At 43.9% G+C, this 19154-nt stretch overlaps 1 protein-coding gene across 6 annotated transcripts in view; it reads left to right on the plus strand.

Annotated features, from left to right (window-relative positions):
* TMCC1 (transmembrane and coiled-coil domain family 1) overlaps nt 1-9103 on the plus strand; it is a 219614-nt gene extending 210511 nt beyond the window's left edge. For 5 of the 6 annotated variants that reach the window (XM_060161081.1, XM_060161084.1, XM_060161085.1 and 2 more), the window contains 2 exons: nt 2566-2701; nt 5095-9103. In XM_060161081.1, coding sequence (XP_060017064.1) covers nt 2566-2701; nt 5095-5409 — 451 coding nt within the window. In that variant the 3' untranslated portion in view covers nt 5410-9103. Of the gene's footprint in view, nt 1-2565; nt 2702-4401; nt 4553-5094 lie in introns of all 6 variants that reach the window. The other variant, XR_009542688.1, reaches the window with a different exon arrangement.
* The last annotated feature ends 10051 nt before the right edge of the window (nt 9104-19154 follow it).

Below are 19154 nucleotides of genomic sequence, written 5' to 3' on the forward strand. Positions count from 1 at the left end.
CCAAGGGACTGACACAATGGAACACCACTTTTAAAAAGTGTCTAGCCCCTCTCTGGTGAGGAGAAAGAATAACGAAATCATCGAACACTGAAAACACCACAAACGATGAGCTTAATAGGACAATCATAAAAAGACAATATATTAACATAATCTTGTGGCATTTGTTGAACTTAAAATTTGGTGGAAAATCAACTCCAGAGGTGGCATCTGTTTCTGAGCATGCCCAGGGTCACAGATAAAGTGAAAAAAAAAAGGCAGAGTCACAGAGAATCCGCCCTAGTTACGGACAAAAAGTGGAAACCTTTCTGATCAATTGTTCAGTCACTTTAGTGACAGTTTCAGTGGGAAAGAAAGCAGCACAAAGATTCTTATCAAGGACACAGGAGAACTAAATAGGATTCAGTAACATAGTAAAAAGGGTCAGCTGCACCTTTTTTTTAAATCCTTGTTTCATAGCGAAGGAATGGAGTTTAGGATATAAATGAATATAATTATTCATGATACAATTATTAGAAGGGAGAATGTTGGTGATGTCACCACATAAAAATTACCTTGAACAGAGAACTTGCATGTATTCCTTAAAAGTTTGTGTACTATACATGTGGTTAAAAACAAGAGGAAAAGGGAGGGTACTTTTAAATGTTTGAGTTTGTTCTGACATTTTTATTTTTTTAATACGAAGTCTGCTGAGACTCACATGCTAGTGTTAGGTGTGTGCTTGCCTGGGCAGCACTCAGCGGTAGCATCTGCGGGGCATTGGTTCCGGGACACACATTCCCCCTACTCCACCCCCATGGATACCAAAATCTGCAGATGCTCAAGTCCCTTATATAACCTATGCACATCCTCCCACATACTTTAAATCACCTCTAGAGTACATATAATACCTAATACAATGGAAATGCTATGTAAATATTTGCTGGCGCACAGCAAACTCAAGTTTTGCATTTTGGAACTTGGTGGAATTTTTTTTTCCTAAATATTTTCACTCCGAGGTTGGTGGAACCTGCAGGATGTGGAACCCCAACTGTATATATTCTCCTGTTTGGATGAGCCCTCTGTCTGACTGAGACGCTTCCATTCTAGTAGCCCTAAGCTAGACCTGTTTTTATTCTTCCCTTTCTAGGCTTCTTAGTGTGTAGTCGTCAACCTTTCTCCTACCTACTTAGCTCCTTTTTTGGTTCCTTGAACTCCACCCACAACCTGCCCCAAGCTTCACCACTAGCAGACAACCCAGTTTCTTAAAACACCGTGTTCATCATGTCACCACACCGCACTCCACCCCCGCCCAGCAGTGTGCTTTGGGCCCTTGTACTGTCTATTCCAGAATCTCCACTCCCCTACCTACCTTTTACGGGTAAATTTCCTTTTTTTTCTCCAACTTAGGTCTACTGTTCCAGTTAGCCTATACATTTCCACCTCCTGTCCTTTACCTGTGTTCTTTTTCCACCCGGAATCTCTGATCTCGTCCTTTAAAACTATTCCAATCCTACTGGTCCTTAGATGCCCTGCCCAGGTCCCATATTTATGTAGAATAAACCTTTTCATATGTCGTCCTAAATACTAGAGGTGCAAGATGAACAAAATGATCCTTCCTCCTGAGTAACCTTATCTCCCTGCATTCTCACAGTTTTTTACTCACCTGCAGCCACACTGTCCCTACTTCTTGTCCCTAAAACCTGCCAAGCTAATTCCCATCTTGAGACCTTTATACTTGCAATTCCTTCTGCTTTAAGATACTCTTTCCCTCACAGCTTCACGGGGCTTTTTCATGTCATCACTCAGGTTTCAGCTCTCATTGTTTAGAGCATTGAATGGGGGAGAGGCCTTCCCTGACCATTCCAGCTTCGTCAGCCGCTGGGCACTCTGCCATATGCCCATACTGATCTTTCCTGGTTTACTTATCCATGCCTGCGGTCATCTTGGTTTTCTTGCCTTCCACCCCGACTGCAGAACGTAAACTGAGGGCAGGCGTTCTGTCTTGCTTATTACCACAGTGTCCGCAGCACTTTGAACATACCGGGCACACACAAGGCTCTCAGTAAATATCTGTTGACACTGTCACAGACACTGTGCTTGGCTATAGTGATGATGGGCTCTGAATAATGAACATACAGGTGAGTGACCTGCCGGGTGTTGGAATAAGCTACTGGTGATTGCCAGAAGGTCAGTTTCCATTTATGTGCTGTTTATCTTCTGATAAGACCCGCTTAATGTTGCTGTAGTTTTTGCCTCTCCCATGTACTTCTCAGAACAGAATAAGAACTGCCTCGTTTATAATGGGTATGCTTAAAGCTAATCAGGGCTGCTGGCCTCACTACAAATACCGTGTGTTGAGAGATGTGGAAGAGCCATGTTGCTGCTATGATATGGCCTTGTGACAAGCTGTCCATTCCAGGCACTAAGAGCTGTACCCACTAGCATGCCCTGTTACCTCAGGCCACTCACTTAATTTCTTTGTGCTTTTATTTTCTTCCTTTGCAGAATGGATTTTGGGGATTGGATGTGAATAATACCAAGAAAAATACAGAATGCATAAAAAATTTAACTTTTCCCCCTTCTTAGATGTGAACGATTAGAAGAACAACTAAATGACCTAACAGAGCTCCACCAGAATGAAATCTTGAACTTGAAGCAGGAATTGGCCAGCATGGAAGAGAAAATTGCATATCAGTCCTATGAACGGGCTCGGGACATTCAGGTCAGCATGAAGGATCAGGTGTAAAAGCAAAAGGCTAACAGAAAGTAGAATGTTGGTTTCCAGGGGCTAAGGCATTAGGGGGATTGGGGGTGGGTTATTGTTTAATGGGTCCAGAGTTTCAATTTTATAAGATGAAAGAGCTATGGAGATAAATGGTGGTGATGGTTGCACAGCATTATAAATGTTTAATACCACTGAACTGTACACTTAAGAATAGTTAAGATGGTAAATTTTATGTTATACGTATTTTACCACAAGAAAAAAAGGAATGAAGTACTGATACATGCTACAATATGGATCCACCTTGAAACATTATGCTCAGTGAAAGAAGCCAGTCACAAAAGGCCACATAGTGTATGATTCCATTTATAAGAAATGTCTAAAATAAGCAAATCTGTGGAGAGAGAAAGTAGGTTAGTGGTTGCCGAAACTAAGGGAAGGGGGAAGGGAGTGATAGGTAAAAGGTAGGGGTTTATTTTGGGGATGATGAAAATGTTCTGGAATTTAATAGTAGTGATGGTTGCATAACATTGTGAATTTACTAAATGCTTCTGAATTAAACACTTTAAGATGATTAAAGTGGTAAATTTTATGTGTATTTTACCACAATAAAAAAAATGTTTAGGGGAAAAAAGGATGGAGAGGGTAGAATATTGAGAAGCTTATACCAACTGTAATATGCCTGCTCTTCAGATGAGGTGCATTTCTCAAAAGTCTATGCCATTTGGAGGTGGTATGCTTGCTTGCGTTCTTAGGAAATGTTTCTTAGGATCACAGTTGTCTCAGTACATGGAAAAGCACATGTGTTACGTCTGTTCGTTGCTGCTTCAGGAGCTGCTGTGACACGTCTCAGGACCATCTTACCTATCTTCTATGGTAAAGGGGGCTTTTGTGCTAGCTGCCAAATCCAAACCTTTTACAGGTGCATTGCCAGGCAGTTTACAAGAATAACACATGAGGCAATAATGTTTAAGGCTAATACTCCTCTAGTTTAATCTCTGGGAAAATACGATATTTAACTTTTACTCATCCCATTTGGGAGATATTTCTAAGAAAACAGTTGGTGGTTTCATATGAAAGCATCTTGAAATAAACTAGTCTTAGAGAAGGGAACTGGTCCGGGAACCTTTTATTACAAAGAATCAAGGGAATGTCTAGATCATTTGCCCAGATGCCATCTTCTCCATGCCCTGGAATTCTGCTTACGTTTTAGTTTTTTTCCCCAAGGTCATTCTGGGCTGGAATGTATCTGTTGTATGTCCATTCTCTAGCTTAGCTTCAGTCTGAAGTTGCCTAGCCTTCACCTCAAATCCCAGGAAACCAGGGCCCACTGAAACCAAGATCAGAAAAACCCAGGGCTCCCACCACTGCTGAGCTTTGGAGGGTATCTGACCATTGCTAAGGAAATAGGTTCTGTCCTCTGAGTGTTATGGTAAATTTTATATAAACTCATGGGTCAAGATTATGGCCTTGAGAGGAGCAGATCACCTGAAATGTTTGGTCAAGTGTTTGGGCATAGTGTCTGTCCTCTTCACAGAGATCAACTCTTCTTAAGAAGACAGAGCAGGGAGCCCTTTCCCCTGATGTCAGGGAGTTATTTAACTTGAAAAACACCAGGTAGTGTGTACAGGGATGTCCAAAGAATGTTCACCTCTCCATTGTTATAGTGGGAAAGTTGGAAATAACCTATGTCTCTCCAGTAGGGAACTGGCTGAATAAACTGTGACATATCCAAGCTATAAATGCTAGGTAGCCGTTAAAAAGAACTAGGTGGGCCTCTACGCGTTGACACGGAGAGATCTCCAGGACCCGCTGTCAAGTGAAAAAAGCAAGCTGTGGATCAGTCCTAGGGTATGGTACTATTTTCATTAAGGCAGACAATTTTTAAATAATTCCACGCATATCCCTAGGGACATATGTGTATAGACTTAAACACGGGTGAAAGGATGAACACACACCAAATTGACAGAGTTATGTCAAGGGCAGGGACTGGAACTGAGGAAAATACCAAGAGAGACTGCCTTTGTGTCCTATTTGAAATGTTTTTATGTTGAACAATTATGTGTGTCCTGTGCAAGTTAATAATTTTTAAATGGAAGAAAAGAGAAACAAAATCATATATTTGAGATCTTGTTATTAAAATATTCAAGACCAAATCTAATTGTGGCAACTGCTTCCTGTGAGCTGTCCCACAGGAATGCGATGGAAGGCAGTTTAGGTGTATAATAGTTACTTGAATTGTGAGTTATGCATTTGGCCTCTCACATTCAAGACTCTAGCATATTTTAAATCATTGGCGTGGCTCAAGATGCATCTGGCTTGCCCAAGGGGCATGTCAGCTATTCAGAGTCCTTGTGAGCAGAAAGCTTAACTCTTCCCTGTCTGGCCCACAGGAGGCCCTGGAGGCGTGCCAGACCCGCATCTCCAAGATGGAGTTGCAGCAGCAGCAGCAGCAGGTGGTACAGCTGGAAGGGCTGGAGAATGCCACTGCCCGGAACCTTCTGGGCAAACTCATCAACATCCTCCTGGCGGTCATGGCAGTCCTTCTGGTCTTTGTCTCCACGGTAGCCAACTGCGTGGTTCCCCTCATGAAGACTCGCAACAGGACGTTCAGCACTTTATTCCTTGTGGTTTTCATTGCCTTTCTCTGGAAGCACTGGGATGCCCTCTTCAGCTACGTGGAACGGTTCTTTTCCTCCTCCAGATGATGCTGGCACAAGAAGGCAGTGCTCCCCTACCCTCTGGCGAGTGCATGCGGCGAAGAATTAGACAGCAACTTACCTACTCTGAAGTTTTCTACAACAACAAAAGAGTTGAGTGAATCTGTTTACATTTAGAATAATGTTTTTTTCTTCAAAAGACGCAATTGCAATAGTATTTTTTAGATTTTATCCAAGAAGTTTTTTGGGCAAAAATCTTGGATCATTTTTATGTAGCATGATTTTCCTTGGGATGCAGATCTTAAACAGTCCTTTAACATGAACCAACAATCTGGAGCACACTGAAGGGCATTCTAAATTGTGGCTTGAAGGACTGCACTAAAATCCACTAAAAAGATGCGAAAACCTGATTAGGGAAACCAGTTAAACCTAACACCCTGCCTTGTCTGGGCTCACCACCTCTCCCCCTCCCAGACTAACTTTACTGTGAAGTCCTACCACATTCCATGTCTGAATTTCTGGATTCAGGGTGGATTTTCCTTGTCCGTGGAAGAACACATGGATCTCCCTGGCTTTCTCACCCAAGTTGGCCACTCATGGTAACCCTGGAAGTATGATCACTTTTGAACCTGGTCCCTTAACCTTTGCTAGGATACACAAGTGAGAGCATCATGCCCCAAAGGATCTCTGCACAGTCCTACTACAGTATTTTGAAGTAGCCCTCTAAATACTTAACTTTAAGCAAATCCCATGGCCGCACTTTTAAGGTTTTTTTAAATATGTGTATAGTCACCAATTTAAAAAACAAAAAATCTGAACAGCATACTTGAAGAATGTAATACTCAAACTCTCAGTGCTTCCTTATGGTTTCTAATAGGATTTTTTATTATTGTTATTATTATTATTGGGTTTTTTTGGAAAGGGTTGGGAGGGTCTTTTATTTTTTCCTTTGAAATAAAGAAGTGATGTTTTTAAATGAAGAAATGTGTGGATATTTAAGTGTGCTGCTCCCTCTTGTCTTGAAACAATTTGAGTAAAGGAACACTTGCTGTAAATGCCACCCTCTGACACCCTTGTTTTGAGACCCAGCTTAAACTCCATCCTCTGGCTGCTGCTACTGCTTTTTGGTGTCCTGCCACCCCACACCACCACTTTATGGGCTTGGCTTGGTTGGAGAGGAAAGGGGTGCGCAGGGAGAGGGGGAGGCTGTTTCCACAAGCCAGCATGATAGGGTAGAGATTTTTTTTGCCCCAACAATATGTTTACCCAGTGACTTTGGGCTGGGATTATCTGTAGGAAAAATTGAGACTGTACTATGAGAGTCATAAACAATTCCTTGTGTTTTCTTAGTTCATTTTTTAACACCCCCTAATTACTGAAACCAAAGTGATGTGGAATCTTCTGTCTGCATTTTGGGCCCAGCATCTTTAATTTCAAAGCTTTATTCTGTCTGCCCAAGAGAATCAACTGAAGGTGATTTCTCCCTAAAGAGCAGAAAAGCAAATGTCAGGTTAGAAGGACTCACGTTTGGGGTATAAAATGTTGTCAGCGTCCTCTTCATCTAAACTGACTTGTTAACATAACTATGCTCAGTGGACCTTTATAGACAGTTTAGAAAAATGGGCTGAGCCTTCTTCGCCATCCTATAACCAGTTCTACCATCCTGGCGGAACTTGGGCTTTTAGAGCCTATCTAGAAAGCTTGGCCAACCTTTTCGTATTCATAGTATTGAATCACAAATGCTGTTGCCTCTTGGCCTCTGTTCTGTGCAACCAGGTGATGAGCAAGGGGCACATACTTTGCCCTGAAAAGAGTAGCAAAGCATGCCCTGCCCATCTCCCCTATACCAGGAAATTCTTCTGGAACTGGGTTAACACTGCCTGTCTGTCTGAGAGGATGGCTTACATGACAGCTCCAGCCTCCTGTGGCTTGGCAGGCTGGCCTTCTCAGAAACAGCATGTTGTTTCCATAATCATTTTCATATTTTAACTCAGGTACCCCAATCTTCACTCCATCCTCCAATGATTGTAGTACACCTGTTAGCTCTGTTGACCTCTCAAAATCAGTGCCCAGAGCAGGCACCACAGGGGTGATTTTTCTTTTAAAAAATAATTGGAACCAATTTATGTTCAGGCCAAAAACAAATTGTTCTCAAGCCTATGTATTTACAATGTTAACTTTGCCTAAAGGTATTGCAGTGACTTTAGGCAGAAGTGCCAAAGGACACCATGACCTTGTCGAACTAGCACAGTTTTTCCTAATTTTGTGCTTTAGTGAGGGAAAGACAGTCCCACAAAGCTAGTGGAAAGATGCTCTAGCCACAATCCTCCAGTTTTTCTAAGACAGAACTTCTGAGTCCCTTGAACTGTGTAGAGACTACAAAGTATTGTGGGCACTGGAAGTCACTGGCTAGATGGATTGAAATTGTTCCCATTTGCCTTGGGACAGTTTCTGTCAAAGGAAGGTTTTCACCTCTGGAAAGCCCCCTGAGCTCCCAGCCAAACAGGCCCGTGCTGACTGTCCATCCTCCATTCTCAAAATGTCCTCGGAAGGACCTCCAGGCTAGGTCAGGCACGGTAATGGCTTTCTAGATCTCTTGTCCCTTGATTATTCACCAGGCCCAACAGTTGTCTGCATTTAATGCTGTTTGTAACCGTGCATCTATTTTCTTGCCTTCCTTCCACTTTGTGCTGCCTATACCTGCTGCCTTTGAGCTTCTTTGCATTGTGACTGTTCCTGGGTTCTCTTATCTATTCAAAGCTCTTCTATAACCTCGCTCTAATGGTTTAACAGTTCTGTGGATGGAAACTTGTCACTCTAATGCTTCTTCTCTTTTAAAGACTACAAGCATTCCATTTGAAATGAAGCATTCCTGGATTACTGGTTAGTGCTGGTGTGTGAGGCTGACTATGGTAGCCTGGGTGACTCTGTTCAGGTTGTAGAGTGACTAACATTTACCTTTTTTTATGATAGTTGAACAGCACTTCTGTCTGCTCCAATTTCAGTTCTTTGGAAAGATATTCAGTGCATCCTAGCAAGGAAGGCTTTCTATTCCACTGGCTCCTTAAGAAGCAAAAGTAGGTTAAATTTTACACTTGCCTGACTGGGTGGGGTTTTCTCTCTCCCCTGTACCCCCTCCACCCAATTGAGGTAAAAATCTGATACGAAGAAAAACTCAGATCAAGCCTTCCTTGCTAGCCATGTCGTAACAATGAGCATAATTTTCATGTGGTCTTTGCTGTATTTGGTTTTGTTTCTGATTTCATATTCCTTTGAGGTACAGTCAGATGAAATGCTGAATTCCAAGTGAGCTCCAGTGAGGAGCTGCCTTTCAACCTCAGAAAATGTGCATCCAAAACAAAACCAAATATTATCAAAAAACTGACACAGGTAAAATTATGGTTCCCACCCCCACGTGAAGCTGGGGATTTTGAACGTGGCTCTAAGAGTTAACATTTCTGTCTGTGTGTCGTGTATGCTGGGTGATGCCCTCAGTAGGATTGACTACTAGACTGTAAGTGTGTTTTATCAAAGTGTGTAAGAATAAAAACTCACTTGCACGAATTGAAAAGTACAGAAATGACACTTGTGAACGTGTGAACATTAACACTGTAGTTGATAGATCTTAAGCTGCTAATTGTTGAGAGAGAATTACATTTTTGTTTTGTCTGGTTGCTGCAGATTCTCAGCAGCACTTTTACTGTACATACAAATTGAAATAAAGACCTCAGCTATTAACGAGGTGGTTGGACTCGGGTTTGTTTTGCTCTTTATTTTTGCATATTCAGTTCCGGTGACAAGTTTGTCAGTCTGAAAACTTCCCACTAGTTTCTGCATTAGAAACTTTGTGAGTATGTGAGTGAGTGAGTGAGTGAGTGAGTGAGTGAGTGAGTGAGTGAGTGTGTGTGTGTGTGTGTGTGTGTGTGTGTGTTTAGCCAGTATCTTAAAACTGTAACCGATAGCTGATAGCTGGTTAGCTGTCACCGTCTCCCTGGATTGTATACACTTCACTTCAGACTGGCATTTTGCCACAGTTCCTTTAGGCTGGTCGGTAGGACTGCCTTTTAGTGCTTTGGAGGGAGTTCTTGGGAGGGAGTTCTTGAGAGGCAGTACCCCCCAAATTCAGCATCTGATGCCCACAATGGGTATGATAATCCCTGTCTATTGTTACAAGGCTTTGTTAATAAACCAATGTTATGATGGGAGTGAAAACTTACTTTATAAAACATTTGAGGTTTGAAGTTCTACATTCATGAAAGGGGTTATCTTCTAGCCTAACTCCAGCTATGGTTTTGGTATAGATGTAGTAGTTTCTATTATGGCTTTTCTTTGATGATCTCTGGGAGGTCTCTGGAAATCGAGAAGCTCGAATCTTACCTTTTTGTAATTTTCTTTTTTTTTTTTGGCCACGCTGCGGCATGCAAGATCTTAGTTCCCTGACCAGGGATTGAACCTGCGGCCCCTGCAGTGGAAGCGCAGAGTCTCAACCACTGGACCGCCAGGGAAGTGCCTAATCTTGCCTTTGACAGGGTACCAAACAGGGTCCTCATGACTTGGTCCTTCACACCCCCAATCTGAATGTCGAGATGTTTAGGCCACACTTCTGGCTTACTAGTTCTGTGCCTCCTACCCCATCTATAAACTAGAGATATCACACCCATCTTGATCCTACCTTGTGGATGATGTGAAAATAAGAGATGCCGCTTGTGAAAACTTTTAAACTCGCTGTGAGAATGCCCTAAATTTCTTGAAATATGGACCAGGCTGCCATGTAGAGATGTGCAGGTTGTAAGCCGGCCAATCCCAAGGGGCCGTAAGAAAACTACACTGTGAACGACACGTCCTAGAGTTTCACAGTGCACAGTGGGCACCCAGAACAGCCCTCACCGCAGCTGATAATTTGAAAGCCTGATTTATTGTCATCCATTAAAGACTTTGGAGAGTGGAAGGCTGGATACATAAATCTGAGAAGCTGTGGTGTAGACAACAGACTGGAGAGACAGGGGATGGGTGTGTGGCCAACTAGAAAATGTCGGCCTCACCTGAAGTGTGCAACTGTAGTGTTTTAAAACTCCGTGAGCTAAACTAAACTCCTAGCCAACTTGTGACCCCAAATCTAGGTAATGAAGAGTAGCTAACATTTATTGAGCACTTACTGAATGCTGGGCTTAATGTTTGGTACTTGTAATGCAATTCTCACTTAATTCTCCCCAGGGTCTTACACAGGCCTTGTCATCCTCATTGTCTAGCTGAGGAAATGAAACTTAAGTGGCTTGCCCAAAGTTATACTGTTAAGAAATGGTAAATGAATGTGATGGAAAACAGGTCTGTGCAATGTACGTAACAAAAGATGGGTGTCCACAAAGAGTTAATATAAACCGAGAAAACCGTCAGCTAAGTAGAAAATAGGCAAAAGATTCACAGAAAAAGAAATGAATCACCAATAAGCATCCAGTAGAAACTGTTCGGTCTCATGCGTAAATCAGTGTGTTAAATGGAAAAAAAAAAAGTGGTGAAACAGTATATTGTCTATGTGTGTTCAAAATAGTTTGTTTGCATAAATATATGTATGTAAGTATACAGAAATGAAACCACATTAAACTGTCCCCAGTAATTACTTCTGGGAAAGGGAGTGGGAGGAATGGTCGTGAAATAGGACTTTCATGCTTGACTCCTATAAAGTATGAATCTCTTAATAGAAATGTATTTGTGTATCTTTAAAAAATCAACACTTTTTAAAAAGAAAATAACAGGTCCCTTGAGAGGTGGAAAAGAGATGACAGTGTTACTCATGCCAGACTGTAATACAACATCTTTTGCTTTAGGATTGCCTTAGAAGGAGCTCTGGACCAAGTTTGGGCCACCCGTTGGGCTTTCTTGCCACCCTGGATTTCTAGGCGTTGTGGTCAGATGGCCATCCCAGTGCCAGACAGGACGTGGGGCGGTGGGCTTGCAGCAGCTGGTACCACCTGTTCGGTTCAGCCCTTCATTCATCCTACAGCATTTGAGAGCCACTCTGTGTACCAGACCAGGCTGTGGAGATGTGCTCAGTCAAGGGGAGAGGAACCTGTGTTGTAATAGAGCTGGAAGCCATGTGTGGGAGCGAAGAGGAGGGAGCAGTTCTGACCGGGCAGTTGGGAAAAGCTGGATGGAGGAGGGTTTATGGTGAGTGAAGATGAGTGAGGAGGGCCTTCCAAGTTGAAGGAACAGTATTGGCAAAACCACGGAGGTGACAAAGGCCGAGGTGAGTGGGTCAAGCAATGGATCAGAGCCTCAGATGGCTGAGAGGGTGCCTGGAAGAACATGTGAATCAGGGACAAAGTTAAAAATAGTTGCGAAAGGGCTTCCCTGGTGGCGCGGTGGTTGAGAGTCCGCCTGCTGATGCAGGGGACACGGGTTCGTGCCCCGGTCCGAGAGGATCCCACATGCCGTGGAGCGGCTGGGCCCGTGAGCCATGGCCGCTGAGCCTGTGCGTCCGGAGCCTGTGCTCTGCAACGGGAGAGGCCACAGCAGTGAGAGGCCCGCGTACCGCAAGAAAAAAAAAAAAATAGTTGTGAAAAATTCTGAATGCCATGCCGAAGGTTTACCCTGTGGCTGCAGGAAGGTGTTGAGTGGTGTAGTGACCCATCCTGTGTTTAAAGACAATTATAGCCCTTCTGGAAGGAACCAGTAGCCTCCTTTTCATGTCATCCAAGTCACTTGGCTGGTTGAGAAATGCTGTCCAAGGTATTTGATCTTTTGCCTTTTGATCCTATAATGGAAGGAGCTTAAACTTTTTATTTGATCTGGGAGGTGAGGGTATAGTGAGGGTATAGGAAGCTCAGAGTTCACTCCATACATATAAATGTATGTCACTTCTGGCATTAGAATAGTTAAATTCTACAACAAGAGTGCTTACAAATTTATTCAGGCTTCTGTCTTAATGAATGCTTAAACTGTCCAAAGGAATATTCTTTTAGAAGACTTCATTTCAGTAGTTATTGAGACTATTAAAATGTACAGCAAACCATGATGAAAATAAATTATAATAACCACTATACCTTAGAGAGCGGTTGTGAGGATTAAATGAAATAATTGTGCGGTGCCTCACCCAGCTCCACAAATGGTCTCAATTATTGTTATTAATAGACTGAGAATTCCTTGAGGGCAGGGAGCTGTCTCACTCATCTGAATCTCTTCAGACTATATCGTGTCTCTCATTCTTACCTGATGAAGGACTCAGTAGCCAGAGTTTGGGCTGTCTGTAGCCAGCTCTGGCTCCTGAGTTGGTTTGGAAAACCAAAAAGTAATCAGTATGTGTCAAGGATACTCTGACCATAGAAACAACAGAAGAGAGCATCCCAGCCATAGAGAACAAAAGCTGGCTAATGGATGCACATACACTGGGCTGAGGGGCTAACAATAGATTTTACTGGTGACTTCTTAACCACAGGTAAGGACGTTGTTGTGTTCATGGCTGTGTCCTTAGTGCCTGGAATGGTGCCTCGCACATAATGGGTGCTCTTTGAAAAGTGGAATTTTAAAATTGCTACATATTGAATCCCTAGTCTGTGCCAGGCACAGTGCCACTTGTTTTACTGCTAATTCTCACAGTTGCTCTGAAGAGGAGATGGTGTAATTTCCATGTTGCAGGTGAAAACAAACTCAGGTGTTTGGGTTTTATCCCATGGGCAAGTCGTTTTACTAGTAGATGGCAAAGTCAGGATTTGGACTCAGAGACCCTCAATCACACTTCTTTATGCACTGGAAGCATTTTGTTCTCTCTTACGTGTTTTCATTAGGTATCTTCCAGAACATAAATGAAACAGTTCCTGCTGAAATTCATTTAATCGTCATGACCAGGTTGCCAGCCCAGAGACACTGACTTGGATAATTGGAATGTTATGCTGTTTGCCCCTACACTAAAACAACCCAGACTACTGTACTTACTCTTTTTTGAAAGTACCAGCTTTAATGAGATACCATTCAATTCAGGTGTTTAAAGTGTTCTATTCAGTGGTTTTTGTTTATTGACAGTTGTGCATCCAGCATCACTAATTCCAGACCTTTTTCATCACCTAAAAATGGAACCCTCCACCCATTAACTGTCACTCTCCTATTCTCTCAGCCCTAAGAAACCACTAATCTACTTTCTATCTATAGGTTTGCCGATTCTGGACGTTTTATGTAAATGGAATCACACTATATGTGGTCCTTTGTGACTGGCTTTTTTCACTTAGGATGTTATCAGCGTTCATCTATGTGGTAGCATGTTTCAGTACCTCGTTCTTTTTTACTGCTAAATAATATTGCATTGTATGGATATACATTTTTATCCATTCATCAATTGTTGGATGTTTGGGTTGTTTCCATTTTTTTAGCTATTATGAATAGTGTTGCTGTGAACATTCATGTACAAGTTTTTGAATGGACCTTTGTCTCATTTCTCTTGGGTATATACCTGGGAGTGGAATTGCTGGGTCATACAGTAACTATGTTTAACCTTTTGAGAAACTACCAGACTGTTTCCAAAGTGGCTGACGCATCTTACATTCCTACCAGCTGTCTGCACATCCTCACCGGCACTTGTCATCATCTGACGTCTTAATTATACCCATCCTTTGGGTGTGAAGTGGTATCTCATGGTCTTGATTTGCATTTTATGTGTTTTTATGCTAATATCTCTTTTCATAAGCTTTCCTATCCATATCTTCCCAACCCAGGCTGTGGCTGTCACATTTCATTATTGCCACTGTGCTTGCCTTACCTAAAAGCCTTTCATTTCCCCACTAAAAACTGCTTTTCATCTACTGTGGGCTGGGATTCCATATAACCCAACTCGTCAGAATTATATCCAAAGTAAGGTTAACTGGATTCTGAATGAGTCCCCACAATAAGTAAGATATGTGCTTGGACTTTGTGACTGCTGATCTAGCAGCTTTGAGACTATTTCTGCTTAAAACCAAGATTTTATTAAAAAAAAAAAAAAGAGAGAGGAAGGAGAGAGAGAGGGAAGGAAGGGAGGAAGGAAGAAAGGAAGCCTGGCCTCCCACTAGTCATGTGACAGACTCAGCCCAAGTCCTCACGCACGCGTCCCCCGCTCCTGCCTTCCTGCCTTGTACTGCTTCACTTCTCTGCTCCTTTGCATGTGCTCTTCCCTCTTCTTGCAGTGACACCCCCCACCCCCAGCCCTATTTATCTGCCTGGCAAGCTCTTACTCTTTTTTTTTTTTTTTTTGGCTGCTTTGGGTCTTCGTTCCTGCACGCGGGCTATCTCTAGTTGTGGCGAGCAAGAGCTACTCTTCGTTGTGGTGTGCGGGCTTCTCATCGCAGTGGTTTCTCTTGTTGCAGAGCACGAGCTCTAGGTGTGCGGGCTTCAATAGTTGTAAAACGTGGGCTCAGTAGTTGTGGCTCACAGGCTTAGTTGCTCCGTGGCATGTGGGATCTTCCTGGGCCAGGGCTCGAACCCGTGTCCCCTGCATTAGCAGGCAGATTCTTAACCACTATGCCACCAGGGAATCCCTCTTACTCTTTTATTTTACTCTTTATTAAGGAATTTTTCAAACATAGGCCATAAATGCATAGGGTAATAAACCCCAATCAACAGTTACCAACTTGTGGTCAATCTTGCCTCATCCACACCTGCCCTCCTCTCCCCTCAAACTGGATCCATTTGGAACAAATGCCAGGTAGCATACATTATTTGTCCTTTTTGGGGTTTTTTTCTGGTCATTTTTTTTTATTAAGGTGAAATTCACATAACATAAAATTAACCATTTTAAAGTGAGCAACTCAGTGGCATTTGGTAGATTTACAATATTGTATAACCACTGCCTCTATCTAGTGTAAACAGCTTCATCACCCCGAAAGGAAACCCCATACCTGATAAGCGGGCGCTCCCCATTTCCCCCTTCCACACACTCCCACCACCATCCTGGGCTCTGTCTTTATGAATTTGCCTCTTCTGGGTGTTTAATATAAATGTAATCATCCAAAATGTGACCTTTTGTCCAGCTTCTTTCACTCAGCATAATGTTTTCAATGTTCATCCATGTTGTAGCACGGATCATGACTTCATTCCTTTCCAAAGCTGAATAATATGCTTTTGTAGGGGCAGACCTCATTTTGTTTATCCCTTCTCAGTTGATGGCTATTTGGGTTGTTTCCACCTTTTGGGTACTATGAATAATTCTGCTGTGAACATAGGTGTCCATGTACTTGTCCGAGTACCTGTTTTCATTTCTTTTGAGGCGTACACCTACGAGTGAACTTGCTGGGTCGCGTGGTCATTCTGTGTGTAACCTTTTGAGGACGTAGGCAGCCTCTCCCCTGTGAAGCCCGCCCTGACTTCCCCACATACATTCAGGTGACCCCGGCTTTGCGAGCCTCTCTGTTACAGCACCTACTTCACTATGACTTCTTTGGTTTATGTGTGGTTTTGCCACACTACATCGCTTCCTGTGGTAACTGAGCTCTTTTTCACGAAACACCCTCCCCCATGCTCGCTCCCCATCATTCAGGTGAACTAATCCCATGATCCTGGCTCGAGAGCTGGACAAGTAATTCAAGTCAGGCCAGTCACACTTGGTCCTGAGGCTCTTGCTGGCTGAGTTGGGAAAGAGAGACTCTTCTCCTTTGGCTACCTACAAGGACCCTTTGTCCCCAGAGCTGCCAGGAGCACAGCCTACCCAAGTATGAGGTCAAGAGGGAGGGAGGCAAAGCCAAGACATGGACAAGAGAAACAGGTTCTTGATGAACCAGTTTGACTCCTGGATGCAGCCATGCTTGAAGACAGATTTGTCTCTTGAACCTCCCAGTGTTGTGAGCCAGTAAATTTCCTTTATGGCTAAGGTAGTTTGAGTTGGGTTTTGTCACTTGCAGCCAGGAGACACACATGACGGTGGACTCATAAGGGACTGTCTGCCAATACCCCCCCTTCCAGGACCACACCTCCCCACACTTCAGCCAAGCTGTCTGCATGGGAGGGGCCGTATTCTCATAGCCTGGTACTGTCGAGCTTGGGACCAGAAAGAGGGTTAGTCCTAGTTCTTGGGTCATAGGAGCAGGTAAGTGTGAAGTTCGTGAGAGCTGTTGGCAGGGAGAGACCCCAGGCAGGCAAAGAGAGGTGAGGTAGGGCACACCCCAGCGCCCCAGGCCCTGGCCCAGCTGCCAACGCTGGCCCTACAGACCTCGCCATGGTTCGGTCGTGTAAGACATGCCCGTGTGCCTCTAACTAGTCACGCTTTGGGGGCCCAATCTAATTCAGGCCACATTCTGTAATATGCCTAGTCTCATGTCTCCCACAAGCTTCTTAAGCCACAAACCACTTCTTATTCACTTCTGCATCATTCATACCTGTGAGGAGCTCTGCCAGGGCTCCTGCCTGCGTGGACACACCTCTGACTTTATGTCAAGTGCTTGTGCATCCCAGGAGCCATGCTTAGTTGTTGTATGGGTGTCTTGTTTGATCCTACTGGATGCTAGTAGGTGGAACTGTGTGAAATTTCCAATAGTCAACTATATTTTGAGCTATAAAAACAGCCATTTCATATGGCCCAGTGTCATACGAATGGTATTTTGCTGATGAGGCCAGCGAGGTTGGTGTCTTGCCCGAGGGAAGCCGGGTAGAAAATGGTGGAGCTGACAGCAAGGGGATGCCTTGACTTTCAGTGATGTGGGTGGGTGAGAGAGGGGAGACAGGGAGCGGAGGTCTCGTAACAGAGCCTCCGCCCTGCCCGTCTGCCCTCGGCACCCTGGGCAGTGAGAGAGGAGGCTGAGGGCCCGCAGGTGCTGCAGGCCCGCCCCGCGGCTCCTGGGAGCCCAGCCCATGGACAGAACGGCAGGGCTCACTCAGGGCCCGGTTCGTCCTGCAAAGGCTCTCTGGTCAGGCAGGAAGGGCAGCACGCCTCTGGGGAAGGTCTCTGCCCAAGTCAGCCGCCTGTGACCTCAGGCAAATCCTTCCAGCTGTCCCCGCCTCCTTAACTCCACTGAGGAATAGAGGTAAAAAGGGCACCAGTCTCAGGAGGTTGTTAGGAGGGTGTCGTGAGTTAACTGTTGTCAGGTACCCAGAACAGCACCTGACAGGCAGTAAATGCTCAGTGAAAGTCAACCAGCCTTGCTGTTATCAGAAGCCAGGCTCCCTTGTACACCCTTCGCCACACCTGACAAAATGCTGTCGTTCCCATGCTTACAGTCACTGCCATACCTTCACGCGTGCTGTTCTCACTGCCCTGCCCTCCCTCTGTCTGCTTAGGGAATTTCTCTTCTTCCTTCAAAAAGCCCCCCTTCTCAGAAGTCTTCCTTGACCAGCCCTTCTCCCCACATCCCCCAAACATTCGCTTCCTTCTCTGTGTCTCTAGTCCAGTGCCAGCTGAGTTGGGCTCTATGGCAGCTACACAGTGAGTGGTGGTTGAGCATTTACATGACTGTCAGCCCCGCTGGACTGTGAGGGGAGCAGGGGAGGGGCCGGTTTCTCTCCTGGGGGACCTCAGACTCTCAGTGGTTTCAAGTGTGAAACAATCAGTGATCGAGATAGAAATCTCCCAGCTACGGGACAAGTACACAGAGGAACTTGAGTCTGGAGGGAGGCCGGCGTGTGGTGGGTTCTCACACTTCAGACCCAGCTCCCTGGATCCACCCATTGGAGAACTGCAAACTGTTTAGCTAGTGGCCCCCCCGAAAGAATTTGGAAACACTGTGCCCTCTCACACATTCTATAGTTGACATCTACAATATTAAGGCTTAAATGGGGAGGACTTCCCTAGTAGCACAGTGGTTAAGAATCCACCTGCCAATGCAGGGGACACGGGTTCGAGCCCTGGTCCGGGAAGATGTCACATGCTGCGGAGCAACTAAGCCCCTGTGCCACAATTACGGAACCCACGCGCTGCAACTACTGAAGCCCACGCGCCTAGAGCCCATGCTCCTCAACAAGAGAAGCCACCGCAATGAGAAGCCCATGCACCACAACGAAGAGTAGCCCGTGCTCGCCGCAACTAGAGAAAGCCCGCTTACAACAATGAAGACCCAACACACCCAAAAATAAATAAATAAATTTATTGAAATTTTAAAAAAAAGCTTAAATGGGTGCAAAGGATGTACTTTCCAGGATACTTTAAATATTGACACTGTAAGGTTGAACTGTTTCGTCACTCTGTGACGCATCCAGAGAAGCTAAAGAGCATAGTGATTGCGTCCCCATCATCACCCATGTAAACAGCACGCAAACAAGCTCTTCTTTATTAATGAGGTTTCACCTCACTTTTTTATCTCTGAAAATTGTATTCAGTTCCTCTCCCCACAAAGTTTTAGCCTAATGTACTATATTCTTATGCCTGAAAATCTCTTATTGATCACACCATCTTCTCTGTACCAAAAGCTATGGATGTAAACTGGCTTTAAAATTTTTTGTGATCATAAGTCACTAAGTGTTTTTAAAATGTTATTCTGGAAAGGTATGATTACAAATATTAGTATGTGATTGATCAAAACTATAAATATTACGAATATTGATAGATACTGATTAAACAAAATGTTACTATATATTTCATTTTTTTATGAGTTGATTGGATTTCCCCCATTGTGTGTACCCATGGATAAATATGAAGCTTATTTCTACAGCTTCATTTCTTCCTCATTCTCATTTTTACAGGTATAAGCACTCAGAAATCTTGTCACATAAATAAGGAACAGAAACGAAAGGAAGGAGTATTGGAGCAATGTTACTCAATTATTTTAACTCCCTTTGAGTTTTATGCTCAAAATCAATAGTAATCCATCATCAAGAATTATTTTTTGTTGCAACCTGGTGATAGG

Source organism: Lagenorhynchus albirostris, chromosome 10, assembly GCF_949774975.1.
Source record: "Lagenorhynchus albirostris chromosome 10, mLagAlb1.1, whole genome shotgun sequence".
Lineage (NCBI taxonomy): Eukaryota > Metazoa > Chordata > Mammalia > Artiodactyla > Delphinidae > Lagenorhynchus > Lagenorhynchus albirostris.